The 21,326-nt window shown below is 38.6% G+C and overlaps 1 protein-coding gene across 1 annotated transcript in view; it reads right to left on the reverse strand.

The window, feature by feature from the left end:
* The window catches only part of BIRC6 (baculoviral IAP repeat containing 6), a 265,256-nt gene that overhangs the window by 84,960 nt on the left and 158,970 nt on the right, over nucleotides 1-21,326 (reverse strand). Inside the window, 9 exon segments of the mRNA XM_017870639.1 lie at nucleotides 483-679; nucleotides 2,544-2,717; nucleotides 7,065-7,229; nucleotides 7,669-7,748; nucleotides 7,750-7,798; nucleotides 14,418-14,547; nucleotides 14,961-15,104; nucleotides 17,865-18,645; nucleotides 20,707-20,928. Coding sequence (XP_017726128.1) covers nucleotides 483-679; nucleotides 2,544-2,717; nucleotides 7,065-7,229; nucleotides 7,669-7,748; nucleotides 7,750-7,798; nucleotides 14,418-14,547; nucleotides 14,961-15,104; nucleotides 17,865-18,645; nucleotides 20,707-20,928 — 1,942 coding nt within the window.

Consider the following 21,326-nt stretch of genomic DNA (forward strand, 5'->3'; position numbering starts at 1 on the left):
TCTTCAACATTTCTTCCATACCCACTAAAGGTCAAGAAGCTCTGTACAGGCCGGGCGCGGTGGCTCAAGCCTGTAATCCCAGCACTTTAGGAGGCCGAGACGGGCGGATCACGAGGTCAGGAGATCGAGGCCATCCTGGCTAACATGGTGAAACCCCGTCTCTACTAAAAATTACAAAAAACTAGCTGGGCGTGGTGGCGGGCGTCTGAGGCAGGAGAATGGTGTAAACCTGGGAGGCGGAGCTTGCAGTGAGCTGAGATCCGGCCACTGCACACTCCAGCCCGGGCCACAGAGCAAGACTCCATCTCAAAAAAAAAGAAGCTCTGTACAGACTGATCATTGAAAGAGTTATATAATGTTCAAAAAATATAAAGCAAAGGGTATTTCTACAAAGTTAATCCAAGTACATTAAAAAACAAACATAAAAAGAATGAAGGGCTTAGCTACAGAATGATATACTCAATTAGGAAATCTTATCTTACCTGTTGAATTACTTCTGGATATAACATGGGTAGTCTCTCAGCAATAAGAGCCAGTCCACCCATTCCTGCAAAAACTTGTAATGGTGACTGAATGGGACAGGTTTCAAGCAAAGATTCATCCAATATCCCATCCATGCATTCATCACCTGGAGTGAGAGCCTCATCTTCTGGACAGCTAGCAAGTAAGTCTCCATGATCTAGACAATAAATTACAAATAACTGAATAGGTAAGAAAGTGTATATTTTTATAACATTCTTTCATTTACAAAAGCAGGTATTATTACTGTTTTCTTGCTACTCAAAAAAGAGCACAAAACATCATTTACTTAGATATAGCTGTATTATGGCTAGATACTACAATGACCTTTAAATGACTTATGATACTACCTTCTGTAGTCTTGTTATTGGAAGAATGGTTCATGGACTAGTAGCATGGGCATCACCTGCAAGCTTGTTTGAAATGAAGAATCTCCATTTTAACACTATGACGCAGGTCATTTGTAAGCATACTAAAGTCTGAGAAGCACCGTCCTTTAGGGCATACTTATAACTTATATCCTATGTTAAAATAAGTAAGTTCTCAAAAGTACTCATAGCAAATAATATGCTCTAAAGTATCCTATTAAGAAAAATTAATGACAAAGACTTCTCTTACTGAAAACAAAAAATTATACCATATACCGTATTAGTTTAACTCTGAATTACTCACAAAAGAAAACCAAAAGATCACGTAAGGAGACCCTTTAAATATTAAAACAAAAGAGAGAAATAATCATGCTGAAAAACTGGGCAAAGAAAATGTACCAAAATTCGGCCGGGCGCGGTGGCTCAAGCCTGTAATCCCAGCACTTTGGGAGGCCGAGACGGGCGGATCACGAGGTCAGGAGATCGAGACCATCCTGGCTAACATGGTGAAACCCCGTCTCTACTAAAATACAAAAAACTAGCCGGGCGACCTGGCAGGCGCCTGTAGTCCCAGCTACTCGGGAGGCTGAGGCAGGAGAATGGCGTGAACCCGGGAGGCGGGGCTTGCAGTGAGCTGAGATCCGGCCACTGCACCACTGCACTCCAGCCTGGGCGACAGAGCGAGACTCCGTCTCAAAAAAAAAAAAAAAATGTACCAAAATTTGCTGAAGAATACAAAAGACCAATAACTAAAGATTGAATTTTAGTCATGAAAAAGATGGTAAGTTTAAATAAGTTCATACCATACTCACACTATGAAAATTACTTATATAGCATTTATAGGAGTAAAAAATTGGAAACAACCACAACGTTTCAATGATTGGGAAACAAATAAATTTTCCTACATTTGTATAAAAAAATAGCCAATTCAAAAATGGACATTCAAAAATTTTTAAAGGAATATGAGGGCCAGGTGCGGTGGTTCATGCCTGTATCCCAGCACTTTGGGAGGCCAAGGCAGGCAGATCAGTTGTGGTCAGGAGTTAAAGACTAGCCTGGACAACAAGGTAAAACCTTGCCTCTACGAAAAATACAAAAATTAGCCAGGCATGGTGGTGGGTGCCTGTAATCCCAACTACTCAGGAGGCTGAGGCAGGAAAATCACTTGAACTCAGGAGGCAGAGATTGCAGTGAGCTGATTGCACCTCTGCACTCTGGCCTGGGAGACAGAGCAAGACTCTTTCTCGGGAAAAAAAATAAAAATAAATTTATGGAATATATAAGTAAAAAACAGAAATATGTGATCCCAATTACATGAGAAAACATGTTTATATGCGTGAAATGCCACTCAATATAAATTATAACTAAGTTGTAAGTTGAGTTTCTCACTTTTATTATAAAACAATTCACATAGCTCTCACAGAAACATTAGAAATTAAAGTACACGCACTCATGAAACAAATGATGTTATAAGAAGTAATGCAACTTAGTTTCCAAATGAAATCATGGCCATTTTCTATATTTACAAAATTCAGTCATAAAATATTATATCTTACGTTGATATAATAAAACACAAGTCAATTAAGTCATTAGCTATAGAAATCTCTGCCTCTTTGTATGACAGTCTGTAATTTTAAAGCAGTATTACGCACATACCTTTTTCAGGGTGTAGTCTTTTATAAGAATCTGTTTTTGATAGACTTGGGTCTGTTATAACTCTTGATCCCAATTTAACAGTCAGATCTATTGAGCGGTAACCCTGAGGAAGTTTTCGGTCATATAGGAGAGTTAAAAGCTGGGCAAGTGTCATTTCAGCTGGCAATGGCTGGCCTAAAATGATATAACTAAGTTAAATCTGGACACCAAGAAAGAAACATTTACTTGGTTTAATTATTAACTACTTTTACTAAATTATAGGCAAGAGTTTGATTCTGAAACCAATTTCAAAACAATTAAAAAATTCAACAGCCATTAGAAAGTTTACAAAAAGTGAGTTTATTTCTGACATAATGAACAATAATGTCTACAAAGTGTTAAAAAGTCATGGGCAAAACATAAACAAAGGAACAGACATTCCCATAAATCTGATGTGGGCCATTTTTTTCTATAAAGGGCCAGCTAACAAATACTTTAAGCTAGGGGAGCCATATAGTCTCTGTTACAACTGCTAATCTACATTGTAGCAGAGAAGCAGCTATGGACAATACACTAGTAAACGGGCATAGCTGTATTCCAACAAAAGTTTATTCCAGGCAGAAGGGGAGACTCACATCACCTAGGTAATGGGCCATGAGAAATGTCATGTCACAAGGACCTCTCCGGACAGAGGTATCCAACCCACCAGTCAATAGTTAGTTGACCTCCACCATGAATCAATAATGTAAAGCTAAGAAGAAAAATTGCTTTGAACTGAGTTGGCAACTTCATTTTAATACAGCATGAAAACGGTGATAAAATAGAGGATGGGTATCCCTCATCCAAAATGCTTGAGACTAGAACTGTTTCAGATTTCAGATTTTTTTTTTTTTTCATTTTCTAATATTTGCATGTACACAATGAGTTATCTTAGGGAGGGCATCCAAGTGGAAACACAAAATTTATGTTTGTGTGTATACACACATACACACATCCCTTATATACATAGCCTTAACATAATTTTGTATAGTATTTTTGATTATTTTGTGCCTGTAATAAGGTTTGTGTACCCTGAACCATCAGAAAGCAAAGGTGTCACTATCTCAGCCACCCATGCCAACAATGTGTGACTGTTAGGCATCATCATCATTCCTGACTCTTAATCTACATGCTACCGATAGGCAATCGTTTTCTTACATTTATTCACACATTAAGTACTTACCAGTAAAAATATGACATACCATTAACAGAGTGAAAAAATAATGTGTCAGGGCAAATAAGCAGCATAGTAGCATCACCAGGATACCTGTTTCAGTTATTAAACAAAACCAACCACAGGACCAGGCATGGTGGCTCATGTCTGCAATCCCAGCACTTTTGGAGGCTGAGGCAGGTGAATCACCTGAGGTCAGAAGTTCAAGACCAGCCTGGTCAACATGGTGAAACCCTGTCTCTACCAAATATACAAAATTAGCCAGGCATGGTGGCGGTCACCTGTAATCCCAGCTACTCGAGAGGCTGAGGCAGGAGAATTGCTTGAACCCAGGAGGCAGAGGTTGCACTGAGCCGAGATCACGCCATTGCGCTCCAGCCTGGGCAACAAGAGTGAAACTTAATCTCAAAAAANAAACAAAACCAACCACAGGACCAGGCATGGTGGCTCATGTCTGCAATCCCAGCACTTTTGGAGGCTGAGGCAGGTGAATCACCTGAGGTCAGAAGTTCAAGACCAGCCTGGTCAACATGGTGAAACCCTGTCTCTACCAAATATACAAAAATTAGCCAGGCATGGTGGCGGTCACCTGTAATCCCAGCTACTCGAGAGGCTGAGGCAGGAGAATTGCTTGAACCCAGGAGGCAGAGGTTGCACTGAGCCGAGATCACGCCATTGCGCTCCAGCCTGGGCAACAAGAGTGAAACTTAATCTCAAAAAAAAAAAAAAAAAAAAAAAAAAAAAAAAAAAGCAACCACAAACAGCAGCAGGCTTTCAGTCTTCACCTATGATGCTGTATTTTATTAAAAGGTTACTATAGACTGTGTTTTTTAGGTAAGAAGAAACATCAGAAGTAGCTGAGGGACCAGGAAGTGGATCCTACAGGGGATGAAGAGACATTCTGCTGGAAGGCTCTTAAAAATTCTTCTTGCAGAGTCATCTGCCTCATTAACATGGTTTTTAGCTCAGAAGACTCTCTTCGATTTTGAAAACTGACAAGGTTTGTTATTCTGTTGTTAATGCACGCTGCCCTAGTCCTTCAGTATGCCCACCATACATTTTCACCATGTCTTCTTCTATAAGCACCTTTTCTGTGGTGTTAACTTGATCTTCTTCGACACTATCATCACCCTGATTCAAAACTATTTCAGTTATTTTACCACCAGTCAATGAATGAATAATTGAAGCATTATTATCAAAGCTGACAACTTCTTTGACATCTACTTCTTCGAGCTTACTGCTGAACTCTGAAGGTATAGTTTTTACATATGTAAAGAGGTCAGACATCTTTTCTTTTCACTTGACATACAGAATCCTTCAAAGTCACACACAGTTCATCATTATCACTAAACATAGTTGCAGGCCAGAGGTTGTGCCAGGCATGCTCAACTGTGTCTTTGCCACTGTGTTCCAAGTATTGGCAACAACATATATGGCATTCTTTATACTAAACTCCTTTCAAAAATTTTCTGCACCCATGCCTCTGTTCACTGCTGCCAGCATGCTGTTCAAGAAAGGGAATTTATATTTTCTGTTCATTGATCTAAAGATACCCTGGTCACATGGTTGAATTAATGAAGTCACATTTGAGGGAAAGTACACAGCATAAACATTAGTTTTGAGAATTTTAGCTGGAGGATGAACTGGGGGATTATCAAGTAATAACAAACTCCTACATCGTTCAGTCTAGCTTACGGGCAGTACATACAAGTCACTGGTACAAAATGTTTATGAAACCAATCAGAAAAGATATCTGTGGTGATCCATACCTTTGTGTCAGTGTAACCATGGACTGGTAAGAAATTCACTCCTTGAAAACAGCAAGTGTGAAAGGTTTTGCCTATCAGAGCGTGTTTGTACTTATGTATGCCAGTTGCATTAGGACATCCCAGGACAGTTATTCTGTCCTTGGTATCCTTAATTCCTGGAGGGGCTGTCCCATCAACTGTAGTCCATGTCTTTTTTGGGACAATAACACCAGAACAGTGATATTTCATCAGCATTATCAACTGTTCTAGGAGCAGATTTTCATCAGCCATGACTTTTGCAAATTTATCAAAGAACTTCTCCATTGCTTCATGATCATCAGATGCTTTATCACCAATCTTTAAAAATGTAATGTCGTATCTTCTCTTAAACTTTTGCAACCAGTGTGTTGAATATTCACAGTCCCTTTCAACGTTCAGTTCATCATGATAGATCGTTACTTGTTTCATGATCAGCATACCATTAAGAGGCACATGTTCACTGCCAACACTGATGGATTCACTATTTCAATACACAATCAATATGTTCATTTTTAGCTTTATGAAGTGCTTTTCCTATTTTTCATTAAACTCTATCCACCACTTGCAGCAGAGAACATCAATGGTTTATCTTTGTTCAGGTCATATATGGTGGTCATTCCAACACCATACTCTCTTGAAAGACGTTTCACACTTACATTGCTGTCCAGTTTCTCCAATAGCTTGTTTTTCTGTGCTACAGATAAACATAAATACTTCCTCTTTTTATTACTATTACCCATAGGGGCATCTGGGGCCTTTTTGAAATTTCCAACACCACAGAGCAAAAAAACAGTAATGCACATACATGTTTGCACCATATGGGGCATCACGGGAAACCTGCTGTTGGCACGTCTGGCATGTACATGTGCAATTTTGTTACCCACTGTGGATATGTAGGGGGGAATCGAGCATGCTAAAAAATACCTGAAGGGGGCTGGGAAGGTCTTTTTCCTCTTGCGGACGCTGAATAAACTGTGTATTGTGTACCTGTGTTAGACTGCAACCGTCATATGAGGTCAGATGTGGAATTTTCTACTTGTGTCATGTCAGCACTCAAAAGTATCAGACACTGAATTTTGGATTAGGGATGCTCAACCAGTTATCACCTTGAACAACAGACAGGATAGTGCTCAATAAATTTGTTTTATCTGGGAAGAACATAAGGCTTAACTACCAGTGGTCTAAGAGTTCCACTGATTGAACTAGTCCTACAAATTTGCCCCACGATGTTTCCTAAATAACTTATCATGAACTCTCTAAATATTTATTTCATCAATCATTTCATGGCACACTGACAGAAAAACTTAGAAAACCAGTGAAATAGAAATATATTTAACTTGACAGTGTTAAACAGGACATGTAATAGATTACTACTTTGCTCTCACTTCTCTTCAGAGGAACTGTATGGAAGAGGAAGTCTCACTAACTCATTGATCTCATCAAGAGCACCTGATTAAAATGATTTTGGTGACTGTGCCTCTGATTTACATAGTTTTAAGGCTACTAAAATTTCTTTGATGTTTATTAATTGTGGAATATTACCTGCCAAGAGTTTGTGAAACAGGTGAAACACTGGGACAGTAATTATTTTGTTGGCAGCCTCTGCTCCTGAAGTACTTCCTATTTTATCAGGTATTGTCCTCCCCCTCCTGGATGGTGGGCGAGGTGGTGTAGCTGACACAGCACGTTTAGACTGAGACTTCAGCCCTAAAAGAAAAGAATCAGTAAGATTCTACATAGTCAACACACTAATATGAAGGAAAATAGTGTTTTTAAAATATTTTCATAAGGCATGCATTCCTAGCTAATGTCAAAAGACAGAAATGTTCTTTCTAATCCAATATTTAATCTCCCAATTCTATTCGTTCTTCATGACAATAAATAAGTAATTCTGGCATTGCATCTGTAACTATTTTCCTAAAAAGTAAAAACTACAGCTAGCTGCTATAATCTCTGAAATACACATGACAATCCATTTAGTGGAAACTGAAAAAAAATAAAAAAGATAAAAATCTAGTATTAAAACATCATTACAAGTCAGCTTTGTATGTTAGTACATTGTATTACATAAATTTCCTGTAACTAAAATAGTAGTATTTTATAGAAACCCAAACAAAATCAAGATTATAAAAAATAAAAAGCATACCAGAGGCAACAACAACACTGTAATTGTCTTGAAATCCATTTTCCGCTTTAACTTTTTCTTTCTCTTCATGGTTTTCTTTTCTTTGTCATCTTTTGTTCACTAATTAATTTAGCTGTGATACTTGGAGTATCTGTAAGAAGATATTATCTAAAATACACTGCTTTTCCAAATCATTAAGAAGGGAAGTAATAAATATTTCAGAGAAAGATTATGCAAGATAGTATTTTCCTTAATACTAAGGCAATATAAAGGAATTTAGGAGAAATGACATGAGGTAACAGCCTGATATCTAATCTTTACTGACATTGATGAAGAAGACTCGCCACTGCACTTAAGCCAGAATATTTCAGTTCTAATCTTTATAAAGTATTATATACAGTATTTTAATGGTACCACCTCCAGAAACAATAAAAAACCAGTAGCATGAAAACTTGCTTTATTTTAGCCATAGTTCAATGTGCTTGGCAACTGCATCTAATTCAGTCCTCACAATGTAGAAATCAAGAAAGAATGTTATTTTCAAAATGAAGAAACAGCCTTAGAAAGGCTACTGATATAATCTGTATATGGCAAATATGGGACTCAAGTGCAAGATTCAGTCTACAGCATTAAACTACACTTCTGCTTATACTGCAAATGAAAGTATAAAGGAATAAATTTCTGTAACCGATTTCCTGTTCTGCTAATTTTTATTTAGGACAAACACAGGAATCTTAGACAACAAAATAATGTGTTTTAAAATTTAATGTGTTTTACTTTAAAAAATGAATATTAAGGGCTTTCATAGACTGTTATTACTCTCTATTTCTTTCATTACTATGGCATATAGCACACCACTAAAAATTATAAAATAAATGGGTGATCATATAATGTGATTTAGTTATTAAGAAATTTAAAGGCTCAATGAATTGTTTTGAAATCATAATTTTTTTTCACTATATAACTATTATCAATTCTCCAATTCTCTCTCTCTATTTTTAGACAAGGTCTCGCTGTGTTGCCCAGGCTGGAGAACAGTGGTGTGTGTAATCACGGTTCACTGCAGCCTCAACATCCCAGGCTCAAGTGATCCTCCCACCTCAGCCTCACAGGTAACTGAGACCACAGGCATATGCCATGAATTTCTGTATTTTTAGTAAAGAGGAGGTTTCGCCATGTTGCATAGACTGTTGTCGATCTCCTGGGCTCAAGCCACCTGCCTGCCTCAGCCTACTAAAGTGCTGGGATTACAGGCATGAGTCACTGCATCTACCTCAATTCTCTTTTTACTTCCCTAATTTAACACAATTATGACCCAGTCTTTTATGTTAAAAAGGTTGAAACAATAAAACAATAAACAACATCTTTTGCAATAACTCCCATTTTATAGTTTTTAGTAGATGAAAGTGATTTCAATTTATACAGCTTGTTAATACTAATCGCTAATTGCCTATAGACAGTTTTGTGAAGTAAAAAATTTATACACGTTACAAATGCATGGTGCAACAACACATTTTACTTTCTAACAAAAACAACCAAGCAACCAAAAGTGGCAAACATACTGATACAGGTCAGAGTGAAACATTTAAATAATAAGAAATTCACAAAGTTAATTCATAGCATAGGCCGGGCGCGGTGGCTCAAGCCTGTAATCCCAGCACTTTGGGAGGCCGAGACGGGCGGATCACGAGGTCAGGAGATCGAGACCATCCTGGCTAACACGGTGAAACCCCGTCTCTACTAAAAAATACAAAAAACTAGCCGGGCGAGGTGGCGGGCGCCTGTAGTCCCAGCTACTCGGGAGGCTGAGGCAGGAGAACGGCGTGAACCCGAGAGGCGGAGCTTGCAGTGAGCTGAGATCCGGCCACTGCACTCCAGTTCGGGCGACAGAGCAAGACTCCGTCTCAAAAAAAAAAATTCATAGCATAATCAGGTAAGAAAAATACATAAAGAATATTAGGTAACAATTAGTGCAATTAGAAGTTTAGCCAGTTTTCATTTATTACCCTTATTTCAAAAGTAAGTATAAAGAATAAAAGCCATTCAAACACTGAAAAAAGTTTTCTCAACTTCCTTTTAAAACTGCTCTGGTTTCTAATATTAATTTCATTTTTTATTTTTTAATGCAAATTTCTATTTTATTTTTTTCTCTGTACTGGAATGGATGCAAAAAGCTGCTCTGTTTTAGAATTCCACTTCTGGCCAAGAAGGAATTATAAGGATCAGGTTCATTCTCCCACCTGAAATAACCATTAACTAGAAATATATATTAATAATACTTTTCAGACCCTGAGCATCAGGCAGGGCAGGGCAGTGATGCCTGGGTGAGAGGAAACCAATGAGGTGACCCCTAGGATTGTGTGAGCTGTCTGGAAAAGAATTCCTAGGCCATAGCTCAGCACAACCTAGGTGTCACCCTAGACTGAGGATACAAGAGCCGGGAATCCAGGAAGAAGAGATCCGCATCTATGCAGATTTGCATCTAGAGATCTGGAGATCCCTGAATCTCCAGAGATCTATATAGGGTCTTCAAGACTTCAACATGTACTGATGAACATATGTGAGCAAACCACTGAAGGCCAGGAAAAGTAGCAGGGCAAACAAGCTCCCCAAGGTTTCAGGGAATAAAATGCTTTGTGTTCTTAGACATCTAGTGAATTCCTAACAGAGTACTCATAAGGACAGAGCCTTAATAGTGGGGTCAAATGGGATTTAGAAATGCATTTTCAAACCTGGTACTTTAATTCTACTCTAATGTAGTACATATTTAAAGGTAAAATTCATTAAAATTAAAATTCAATTTAAAATTTAGTTTCTTAGTCTCATTTCATGTGCTTAACAGTCACCAAACTAGACAACACTGGTTTATAAAAAAAATACCAATAATTACAGTAAGTCTGGCCTTAGATTAAAAGCTGCTCTGATCCTACTTACAAAGATTAAAAGCAAGTCTAAAAGCAACAGTTTTCAAATAATATCATTACATTTCATGAAAAAATAAAATACCTATATTAGAATACAAAATATTCAGCACCCCAAAAAGTAAAATTTACATTGTCTGGCATCCAAGAAAATTCTCCAGGCAAATAAAGAAGCGAAAACATACAATCCATAAGGAAGAGAAAAATAATACAAACAGACTACTATGTTCAAGAAAGTTGAAGAAAATCTATATACTTTCAGTAAGGACAAGGAGATACAAAACTTCTAACAGATCAGACACAGGAAATTATCCAAAATTTAAAAATAGAGAAAAAAAATGATGGGGGGAAAAGAGGAAACACAGATTTGGGGAGGTGTCAAACAACTTTGCATGGCCTAATAAGTGAGTAACTGTAAGTATAAAAAAAGGGGAGGCAATTATTGAATAAATAATTGCCAAAATATTTCTAAATTTAGTGAAATATAAAACACACAGATTCAAGAAATCCAATAAACTCTAATCATAAGAAATGTGAAGAAAAAATTGTAAGGCACACAATCATCACACTGCTTAAAACCAGTGACAGAAATTTGTAAAAGCAAACAGACTGACACATAAAGGTTATTATTTGAAAGTAATATTGTTGGCCTGTAATCTCAGCACTTTTGGGAGGCTGAGGAAGGCAGATCACTTGAGGCCAGGAGTTTGACATCAGCATGACCAATACGACAAAACCCCATCTCTATTAAAAAAAAAAAAAATTAGCCAAGTGTGATGGCATGCACCTGTAATCCCAGCTACTCTGCAGACTGAAGCAGGAAAATTGCTTGAACCTGGGAGGTGGAGGTTGCAGTGAGCCAAGATCACGCCACTGCACAGCCAGGGGGACAGAATCTCAGCTACTCTGCAGACTGAGGCAGGAAAATTGCTTGAACCTGGGAGGCAGAGGTTGCAGTGAGGCGAGATCATGCCACTGTAGAGCCAGGGGGACAGAGTGAGACTCCATCTACAAAAAAAAAAAAAAAAAAAAAGACAGTGATAGAGAAAATAATAGGTCCACTTCCTTTTTGCGTAGTTTTCATATTCTCTTGTTGTCGTTGTTTTTTTTTTTTTTTTTTTTTTTTTTTGAGATGCAGGTTCTGCTATGTTGCCCAGGTGGCTGGAACTCCGGGCCTCAAGTAATGCAGAGAAAGACTCACCTCAAACAAACCAACAAAAAGAAAGTAATAGTCAAAAAGCTATAGTATATAGGTAATTCACGGAGGCAATACTTCTGAAGTAATTATTCTTATACATGTTATATAATATAAACATACAAGTAATATATCCTAAAGTATGGCTAAAGAGTATCAAATCAATCAAAGAACCAAAAAAAATCTGCCAAAATAGAGTTACATCAAGCACATATAACTTTTGAGTAGTGTACTTCAAAGCAATTTGCTTTATTTTTTGCATACAGAAAACTATTTTGTAAAATATTTTGAATGCTAAGAATGTTTTTTACAATAGCTTCTTCCACAGTAACAGACTCAAAATGTATCAATTCAGTTATTTTGTATTAAAATCCTAGCTTTTGCACTTCAAGTTTAAACATATGATCTTATCATATCAATAACTTACTTTAGGTGCTCTTCTCCACTTTCTTCATTTATCTTAATTTTGTATGTTTTTTGAGAGTGTCCACTCTGTTGTCCAGGCTGAGTGCAGTGGCCATCTCGGCTCCCCGTCAACCTCCACCTCTAGGGTCAAGTGGATCTCCTAACTCTCCAGTACTGGATCTACAGTGCACACCATCATGCCCACTAATTTTTTATTTTAGTAGAGGTGTTTCACCATCTTGGCAAGGTTGGTCTCAAACTCCTGACCTAAGGTGACCCACCTGCCTTGCCTCCGTAAAGTGCTGCAATTACAGGCGTGAGCCATCATGCCCGCACCATTTATTTGATTTTGTATTTTCATTTTCTTCATCATGTAGAAGGGACAATTTCAGGAAACTGATAGAAAATACCCTCCTAACATCAAACTTTTCAAAAAAGTTCTCTTAAAATAAGGGCCAGTTCATTTCCAATGATTTTTTAAACTTCTATAATTAGTATGCTAACAACGTTGTAGTTGAAAACTGTAGGCAAAGAATTATGATTTTTATGCCATACACAGTTAGACACAGTGATTGCGAGGTAGAAAACAACTCTTGCCTAACTATAGTTTATATCCATTCACATGGTTCACTTACCATCTATGTAATGTAACAACTCCCATCTCTTCACTCTTATTTCTTGGCTTTCTAGACTTCTTGTATTTTAACTTGATAAATAGACCATTTTCAACTTTTTTCTTTTTTTTTTTTTTTTTTCTTTTTTTTTGAGACGGATCTTGCTCTGTCGCCCCAGGCCTGATGCAGGGCCGGATCTCAGCTCACTGCATAGCTCCGCTCCCCAGGTTCACGGCCATTCTCACTGACTCAAGCCTCCTGTTTACGCCATTCCTACCTGCCCTCAGCCTCTGGAGTAGCTGGACTACGGCGCCACGCCACCCTCGCCGGCCTAGTTTTTTTCTGTTTTTTAGAGAGGACGGGGTTTCACCGTGTAGCCAGGATGGTCTCGATTTCCTGATCTCGTGTCCGCCGTCTTGAGCCTCTCCAAAGTGGCTGGGGATTGAAGCCTTGAGCCACCGCCCGGGCCTCACTTTTTTCTTAGATACTCCTATTACTGCTTCAGTTCACAGCTTAAAATTTAGGTCCCTTCTTATATATACAGATAGAAATATACCTACTTACATTTATGTTATAACACAAGCAGACATTTCTAGTTTATTTTAGAAGCTGACAACAGACATAAGATCACAACTATCTTGTGGGGTGGAATGTCTATCTTGCTTATGTTTATCATCTTAGGACAAATTTGTGCTTGCACTTTGCAGATGCTCAATAAATTCACTCACTGATTAATTAGAATTTCAGAAAGGCAATACACTCCAACTATCTAAAGTTGATATGGGCCAGGCGCAGTAGCTCACACTTGTAATCCCAGTACTTTGGCAGGCTGAGGCGGGCGGATCACTTGAGGTCAGTTCGAGACCAGCCTGGCCAACATAGTGAAACTAAATATACAAAAAAATTAGCTGGGCGTGGTGGCACAGGCCTGTAATGCCAGCTACTCGGGAGGCTGAGGCAGGAGAATTGCCTGAACATGGGAGGCAGAGGTTGTGGTGAGCCAAGATCATTCTACTGCACTCCAGCCTGGGTGGTAGAGTGAGACTCCCTCTTGAAAATAAATAAATACATAAGTTGATATGCCTTTGTCATCAAAACCTGCTTTTTAAAAAAGTATTCCATATGTTGTTTAAAGGTATCATCCTGTAAAATACAGGCAAGAACCTAAGAGAAAATGTTCTCTCTGCTTTCTTCACTGACTACAATAAACAATAAGGTCACTAGTCAATTCTACCTACTCCATTTATGTCTTGATCACTGATCACCATCTTCAATTTAGTAAATGTTTATTAATTAGAATCTTGCTATTCAACCTAATATCCTGCAATTCATCTAATATAAAATGACCACATGGTTTATTGTGAGAACATGCCATCAATGATTTGTCTGTATTTCTAGCTGCCCATTTGTCACAGTGATACTTTAAACCATAAAATTAGGGGTGCCTAAATGTATTTTACATTTTGTCTACTTGACTGGCTCCTTACTTATGCTTCAAACTATAAAGATGTCTTGAACTTTTCTAGTCATTAATGGTTGCCAAGTGGATGCAGAAAATAAAGTTATAAAAACAATAAACCTCCATATATATGAAACATAAAGTTAAAGAAAAACTAATACTTAAATCTGACTTGCCTGACACTCTGTCAAGAACATCTGATAATGTTGTTGAGACTGGCAAATGAAGAGTACGGAATTTGTGGCCTGCTCCATACATTGGATGCTGGATGACGTGGCTAGTAGCATTAATTCTACCTTTGTACAGCTGAAAATCAAGAAATCAAAGAAATCAGGAAGTAACTTTTTGGAATACATATTATTATAAAAAAACTCAAAAGCATCTAAGAATAAAATAATAAATACTGCAAGATACAATTAATTTATATACGGCATATTTGTCATGATTTGTTGGTCAACTTTTGCATTATCACTCTGTACCTAATATTTTTTCATTTTTTTCCACAAATCAAACTATAGTACTCAGGGTAAGGTAAAATTATGTTATTCCTAGGCATAAGGGAGAGTGAGGAATTGTCAAGTTCTGTCATTAGGTATAAAGGCTGTGCTAGTTTCAGTTTGCTATATTAGAAGTTAGAACATAGAAGATAACTGCAGGCTCTGATAGGAAATTATAAAATACATGTATACACAGCCAATGATTAAGTGTTAAATACTCACTGGACATGGAGACTGAAGAAACATTGTCACTTTCTCATCTTCCAGCATCAACTGTAAAAATAATCTTCGTATAAACCCTGAAATGTTCCCAGATGTTGGAAGGTTCCCTCTTTGAGGAGATGTCTGAAATAGTTCACAAAGAACCTGACAAGACAAAATATTTGAAAAGTTAAATGCAAGATTTATATGCAGCTTTTATTTTGAAAGATAAAAGGAAATAGAAAATACAAATTAAGTTTATTTTAACATATCAAATCAGCAATTATAGAACAAATGTCTCTGGGGGTCTAGGGTTTAAGATTTTTTTTTTTTTAAGGAGGAAAGAAATGATTTTATCTTAAAATATATGAATACTGAAGGAGATAAAAGTGTAAGAAACATATCCAGGGTTAGAAAAAATTACTACTAAAGGGTGTGCACATAATGAATACCTCGCATAATGAACTTCTGTTAAATTTAGTCAATATTGTTGTGGTTATCATAAAATAAAAATTATGAAAAAAAGTACATTAAAAATATGTAACAAGGCCAAGCGTGGTGGGTCACGCTGGTAATCTCAGAACTTTGGGAAACTAAGAGAAGAGATCACTTGAGCCCAGGAATTCCAGACCAGCCTAGGCAACATGGTGAAACCCTATCTCTACCCACTCCCCCACCAAAAGAAAATTAGTTGGGCATGGTGGCATGTGCCAGTAGTCCCAGCTACTTGGGAGGCTGAGACAGGACTGCTTGAGCCCGAAAGTTTCAGTGAGCCGTGATTGTGCAACCGCTCTACAGGCCTGGGCAATAGAGAGATCCTGCCTCACCCCAGCCCCAAAATATATATAAAGCCTTAATAAGAAACCAAAAGAGAAATTAATGGGACACAAAGAGTTCATGCTACCCAGAAGCAGAAACCAAATTTTCAAATACCTAGAATCATGCCCTCGGGTGAAGTTGTTAATTTAAGCATTTTCTTTTAATATGCATATTTAGCAGCGATATTTTCCCAGTAATTAATTACTACAGGCAGTAAAATATCTTTCTCTTCTTCTTCTGTTTTGTTTTGCTTTTTGTTGAGACAGGGTCTTGCTCTGTTGCCCAGGCTGGAGGGCAGTGGTGTGATCTCAGCTCACTACAGCCTCAACCTCCTGGGCTCAAGTGATCCTCCCACCTCAAGCGTCCTGAGTAGCTGGAACCAAAGGTGCATACCACCATGCCCGGCTAATTTTGGTTATGATTTCTTTTTTTGGTAGAGAGGAGGTTTTGCCACGTTGTCCAAGCTGGTCTCAAACTAAGCCCAAGTGTTCCACCCACCTTGGCTTCCCAAAGTGCTGAGATTATAGGTATAAGCCACAGCACCCGACCTGTCCTTCTTCTTAATAAAACTAACTCCTTCACTATTTTATAAAACTTACAATATCTATTTTTCTAGGTACTACTAAAGTCTGACTTGAATGAGCACTATTAAATAAGAAGGGGAAAAGTTATTTACCAGTGTCTACCATATCTCATATAGGCTCTATGCTAGGTACGTTATACAAATTTATTTAACCATCTCAAAAAAATCCTTGAGGCAGGTATTGCTAGCCCCATTTCATAAGATTAACCCATATGCCCAAGGTCACGAGGTAGCCAACAGCAAAATTTGGCAAACAGCCAACTAGAATTAATCTTGAAATAATTCTACCTTTCAGGATATTTTTTTTGGCCACATAGACATAATATATGATAAATTATCTTCCACTTATTTATTTTATTTTATTTTATTTTTTTGAGATGGAGTCTCACTCTGTCGCCCAGGCTGGAGTGCAGTATGATAAATTATCTTCCGCTTTTTTTTTTTTGAGGCAGAGTCTCACTTTGTCACCCAGGCTGTGAGTGCAGTAGTGCGATTTCGGCTCACTACAACCACCACCTCCCTGGTTCAAGCAATTCCTCTGCCTCAGGCTCCCGGGTAGCTGGGATTCCAGGTGATTGCCACCACACTCGGCTAATGTTTTTGTATTTTTAGTACAGACGGGGTTTCACCACATTGGCCGGACTGGTCTTGAACTCCTGACCTCAGGCAATCTGCCCGCCTCGGCCTCCCAAAGTGCTGGGATTACAGGCGTGAGCCACCACACACAGTCTATCTTCCACATTTTGTATGTGATTTATGTGGAGTCTCCTATCTGAAACCTAAACTAATGCCCATGTAAAGACATGCAAACTATCAGTATGGCAATCTCGTTACACAAAAATACAATGCCTCAATGCACATACAGTATTCAGTGACCAGTGTCAATACTGTTCCAGCAGTTGAAATTTTTTCTTGGTCTTTTTCTTTTTGTTTGTGGAAATTTTTTAAAATGAGGGTTGTATGATCTAGCTAGGATCCCAATGCATTTGCCAGTCATCTCATTATAAAGAAGTGATTCAAGTGACAGCATATTTTGAGGGGGAGAAAGGAGATATCAGTACTTTATAGTTTAAATTCGGATCCTTAAAAGCACTCAACACCTACCAAATTTATGTATTTATTTATTTATTTATTTTTATTTTTATTTTTTTCGAGACGGAGTCTCGCTCTGTCGCCCAGGCTGGAGTGCAGTGGCCGGATCTCAGCTCACTGCAAGCTCCGCCTCCCGGGTTTACACCATTCTCCTACCTCAGCCTCCCCAGTAGCTGGGACTACAGGTGCCCACCACCTCGCCCGGCTAGTTTTTTGTATTTTTTAGTAGAGACGGGGTTTCACCGTGTTAGCCAGGATGGTCTTGATCTCCTGACCTCGTGATCCGCCCGTCTCGGCCTCCCAAAGTGCTGGGATTACAGGCTTAAGCCACCGTGCCCAGCCACCTACCAAATTTATTATCACCTGGCCTTTATACATGGCCCTTTGTTATGTAATAAAACAACTAAAACATAAGTTAGTTTTTCTCTTACCTGTGCCATCAGCTTTTGATTATTTGGATGGCATGAAATGCACTGCAGAAAGAATGCAACAGTTGCATTCTCAATTGCTGTGCGCTGTTGAGTAGTCAATCCTGTTGTAGCAGCTGAAGAAAGAGAAGCTGATCTTGCACTGGTCTGAGGTGCACCTAAATTATGGCTTCCAGAAGTGGACCCAGAGTGACACAATAAAAACAGAAGTGCTGTCCAGAGTGGATTGACTTCAGAACCACCAAGCCAATCTTTCATAATATGGCTATTGCCAACTTCTGTCAAAAACCTAAGAATAGGAGCAACTAGGTCTGCTGTGATGGGCATCTTATTACATTGTTGTGGAACATGATGGCGTCTGAGTTTGTCCTGGGAAATATCTATTGACTGAGCAATGCTTTCTGAGTTAGAAATGTGGCTAAAGCAGAAACTAGCCAGACTCCTCACAAGAAGAGAAGGCAAACCTGAGTCTAGTAATTGTTTAATAGCTTCAGGAGATTGAGAAGAGGAAGCAAGGGTAGCCAAATGTGATTCAGTTAATGCAAGAGGTGCTTGTGCATTTTTAGAGTCATCTGTTAAAGATGAACTAAGATCCTGCTTTTTGCTATCATCTGTCATGGACAGTCTATGGTGACATTGCACTGGAGGAGGGGTAATTCCCATCCAGCCCATGAGCAAAGAAAAATAGTTTGGGTGTACGTGACACATTGAGCAAAGTAGACTGTCAACAGCTTTCTTCAAAACCATATTGCAGGGAAGAGACATGGACCAATTAAAAAGTAACCTAGAAAAATAAGAGATATCATATTAATGATACAAGTTTATTTTTAGAAGAAACTGTTTCAAATATTTCTATTATAGTTCAATCTATACTCTGACACATTATTTGACATTGAGTAACATAACGTTGTAAGATTTAAGACTGCATATATATGTATGTACACATATATTTAAAATTTAAGAATGCAGGTACACTGGAAGTTGAGTTAGACTCGTACATGAGTACAGAAAATCAAGTAAACTATTTTAAAATGGTTCTACCATTCTTTGTGACCTAAAAAAGTCATGTAGAGAAACAAACAAAAAAGATCATGCCAAAGAAATGTTTACGTTAAATTCCACATGACAAATGGCTTAAATTCATGTTTGCAAATAAAAAACTATCAGTGAGGCTCAGTAATTAAGTCATGGATTATGCCAACTGCTAAGGCCAAATATGATGACCTACTAAAGAACAATAGGCCCACTTTTTATGTGTCACAGGAACTCTTCAAAAATATATTCTGCTGCCGACTTAACAGTTACCTATCAGTAAGTTCAGCAAAGACTTAGCTAAATATGGTGAAGAAACATGGGTAAATAAAAACTACTTGTCAAAAGGACAATCTAGAAAAGTCTCAAATTTTCTAGCTTTACATCTTTGTTCTTTTTTGAGATGACATCTTGCTCTGTTGCCCTGGCTGCAGTGCCAGTGGTGCCATCATCATAGGTAAATGCAGCCTCTAACTCCTGGGTTCAAGTGATCCACCCACCACAGCCTCCCAAGTGACTAGGGCTAGAGGAATGTACCACCGTGCCTGGCTAATTTTTAAATTTTTTGTAGAGATTCGGTCTATTTTGGCCAGTCTGGCGTCAAACTCCTAGTTTCAAGTGATCCTCCCATCTCAGCTCCCCAAGTTATTTTTTTTTGAGACGGAGTCTCACTGTGTTGCCCAGGCGGGGCTACAGTGGCGTGATCTCAGCTCACTGCAACATCTGCAGACTCAAACAATTCTTGCACCTCAGCCTCCCAAGTAGCTGGGACCACAGGTGCATGTCACCATGTGTGGCAGACTTTTTGAGACAGAGTCTTGCTCTTGTCGCCCAGGCTGGACTGCAATGATGCAATCTTACCACACTGCAACCTCCGCCTCCCAGGTTCAAGTGATCCTCCTGCCTCAGCCTCCCAAGTAGCTGGGATTACAGATGCACACCACCACGTCAGGCTAATTTTTCTATTTTTAGTAGAGACAGGGTTTCACCATGTTGGTTAAGCTGGTCTCGAACTCCTGACCTCATGATCTGCCCACCTCGGCCTCCCAAACTGTTGGGGTTACAGGCGTGAGCCACCGCACCCAGCTTTCTGACTTCTGCATTTTTGTACAGACAACGTTTCGCCACGTTGCCCAAGCTGGTCTTGAACTCCTGACTCAGGTGATCTTCCCGCCTAGGCCTCCAGAGTGCTGGGATTACAGGTGTGAGCCTCAAGCCTGTAATCCCAGCACTTTGGGAGGCTGAGGCAGGCGGATCACAAGGTCAGGAGATCGAGACCATCCTGGCTAACACGGTGAAACCCCGTCTCTACTAAAATACAAAAAAAAACTAGCCAGGCGAGGTGGTGGGCGCCTGTAGTCCCAGCTACTCGGGAGGCTGAGGCAGGAGAATGGCGTAAACCCGGGAGGCGGAGCTTGCAGTGAGCTGAGATCCGGCCACTGCACTCCAGTCTGGGCAACAAAGCAAGACTCCGTCTCATAAAAAAAAAAAAAAAAAAAAAAAAAAAAAAAAAAAAAGATAATATAATCTGGTGGGAAAATTTGCAATTGAGAATAAACACTATGAACCACAGAAACATCTACATTAAGCATACTTTTAGGTTAAAAAAAAAAAGCAGTACTGCTAATACATCTTCTTAAAACACAAAAATAAATTAATATTTGACAATTCATTTCAAAAGTATACTTGATTATATTTGCTACTTTCAAAATATTATGTTTCTCCGAATAAACATGTAAAATATTCTATCAAGTAAACACTAACTGATCTAGTACTAGCGGGGGGAAAAAAGGATTTCACAAATCATACTTACTCAAAGAGCTCTTGGTCCAAGAGTGCTGGTAAGTCGTATTCTACAAGCAGCTCATAACTATGCCACAGAATGGCAGCTACACAGTGCAAATGAGAAGGAGATGGCATCAGAAGACCATACTCTATTGTTGAGGAGTTAGGACACATGTAGTTCATCCTGCCACTTCTCTTCATAGCAGCCACTCTTGCAGAATCACTAACCCATTTTAACAAGGCCTGAATTCTTAAACAAAGAAAATGAATTCATATAACCAACTATAGCGCAATTGGCATTTCATATAGATAAACATCATCTCTGCATGGTGAGTAGGGTATTTATGAGAATAATATACTAATTGTTCATGATTGTTTTAATCTAAAATAGGGAAAAAAGGAAATCAACAACAACGATATAGTAATTTCAGTTCCAATTTTCCAATAACCTTACCAATTTCAACCATCAAAAGGTTTGAGATAACACACTAGAACAGTGATCTGGGGCTAATTCTTCTTTGTGCAAAGTCTCATGAAATACAGCATGTTTCACATCCCTGGACCCTAGCATTAAACACTAGTAACAGCCACCCACACTCATCCATTCTGACAACAGAATACACCCTCAACACTTACATATATATTTTA

This window comes from Rhinopithecus bieti, unplaced genomic scaffold, assembly GCF_001698545.2.
Source record: "Rhinopithecus bieti isolate Rb0 unplaced genomic scaffold, ASM169854v2 scaffold_5341, whole genome shotgun sequence".
In the NCBI taxonomy this organism is placed as follows: Eukaryota; Metazoa; Chordata; class Mammalia; order Primates; family Cercopithecidae; genus Rhinopithecus; species Rhinopithecus bieti.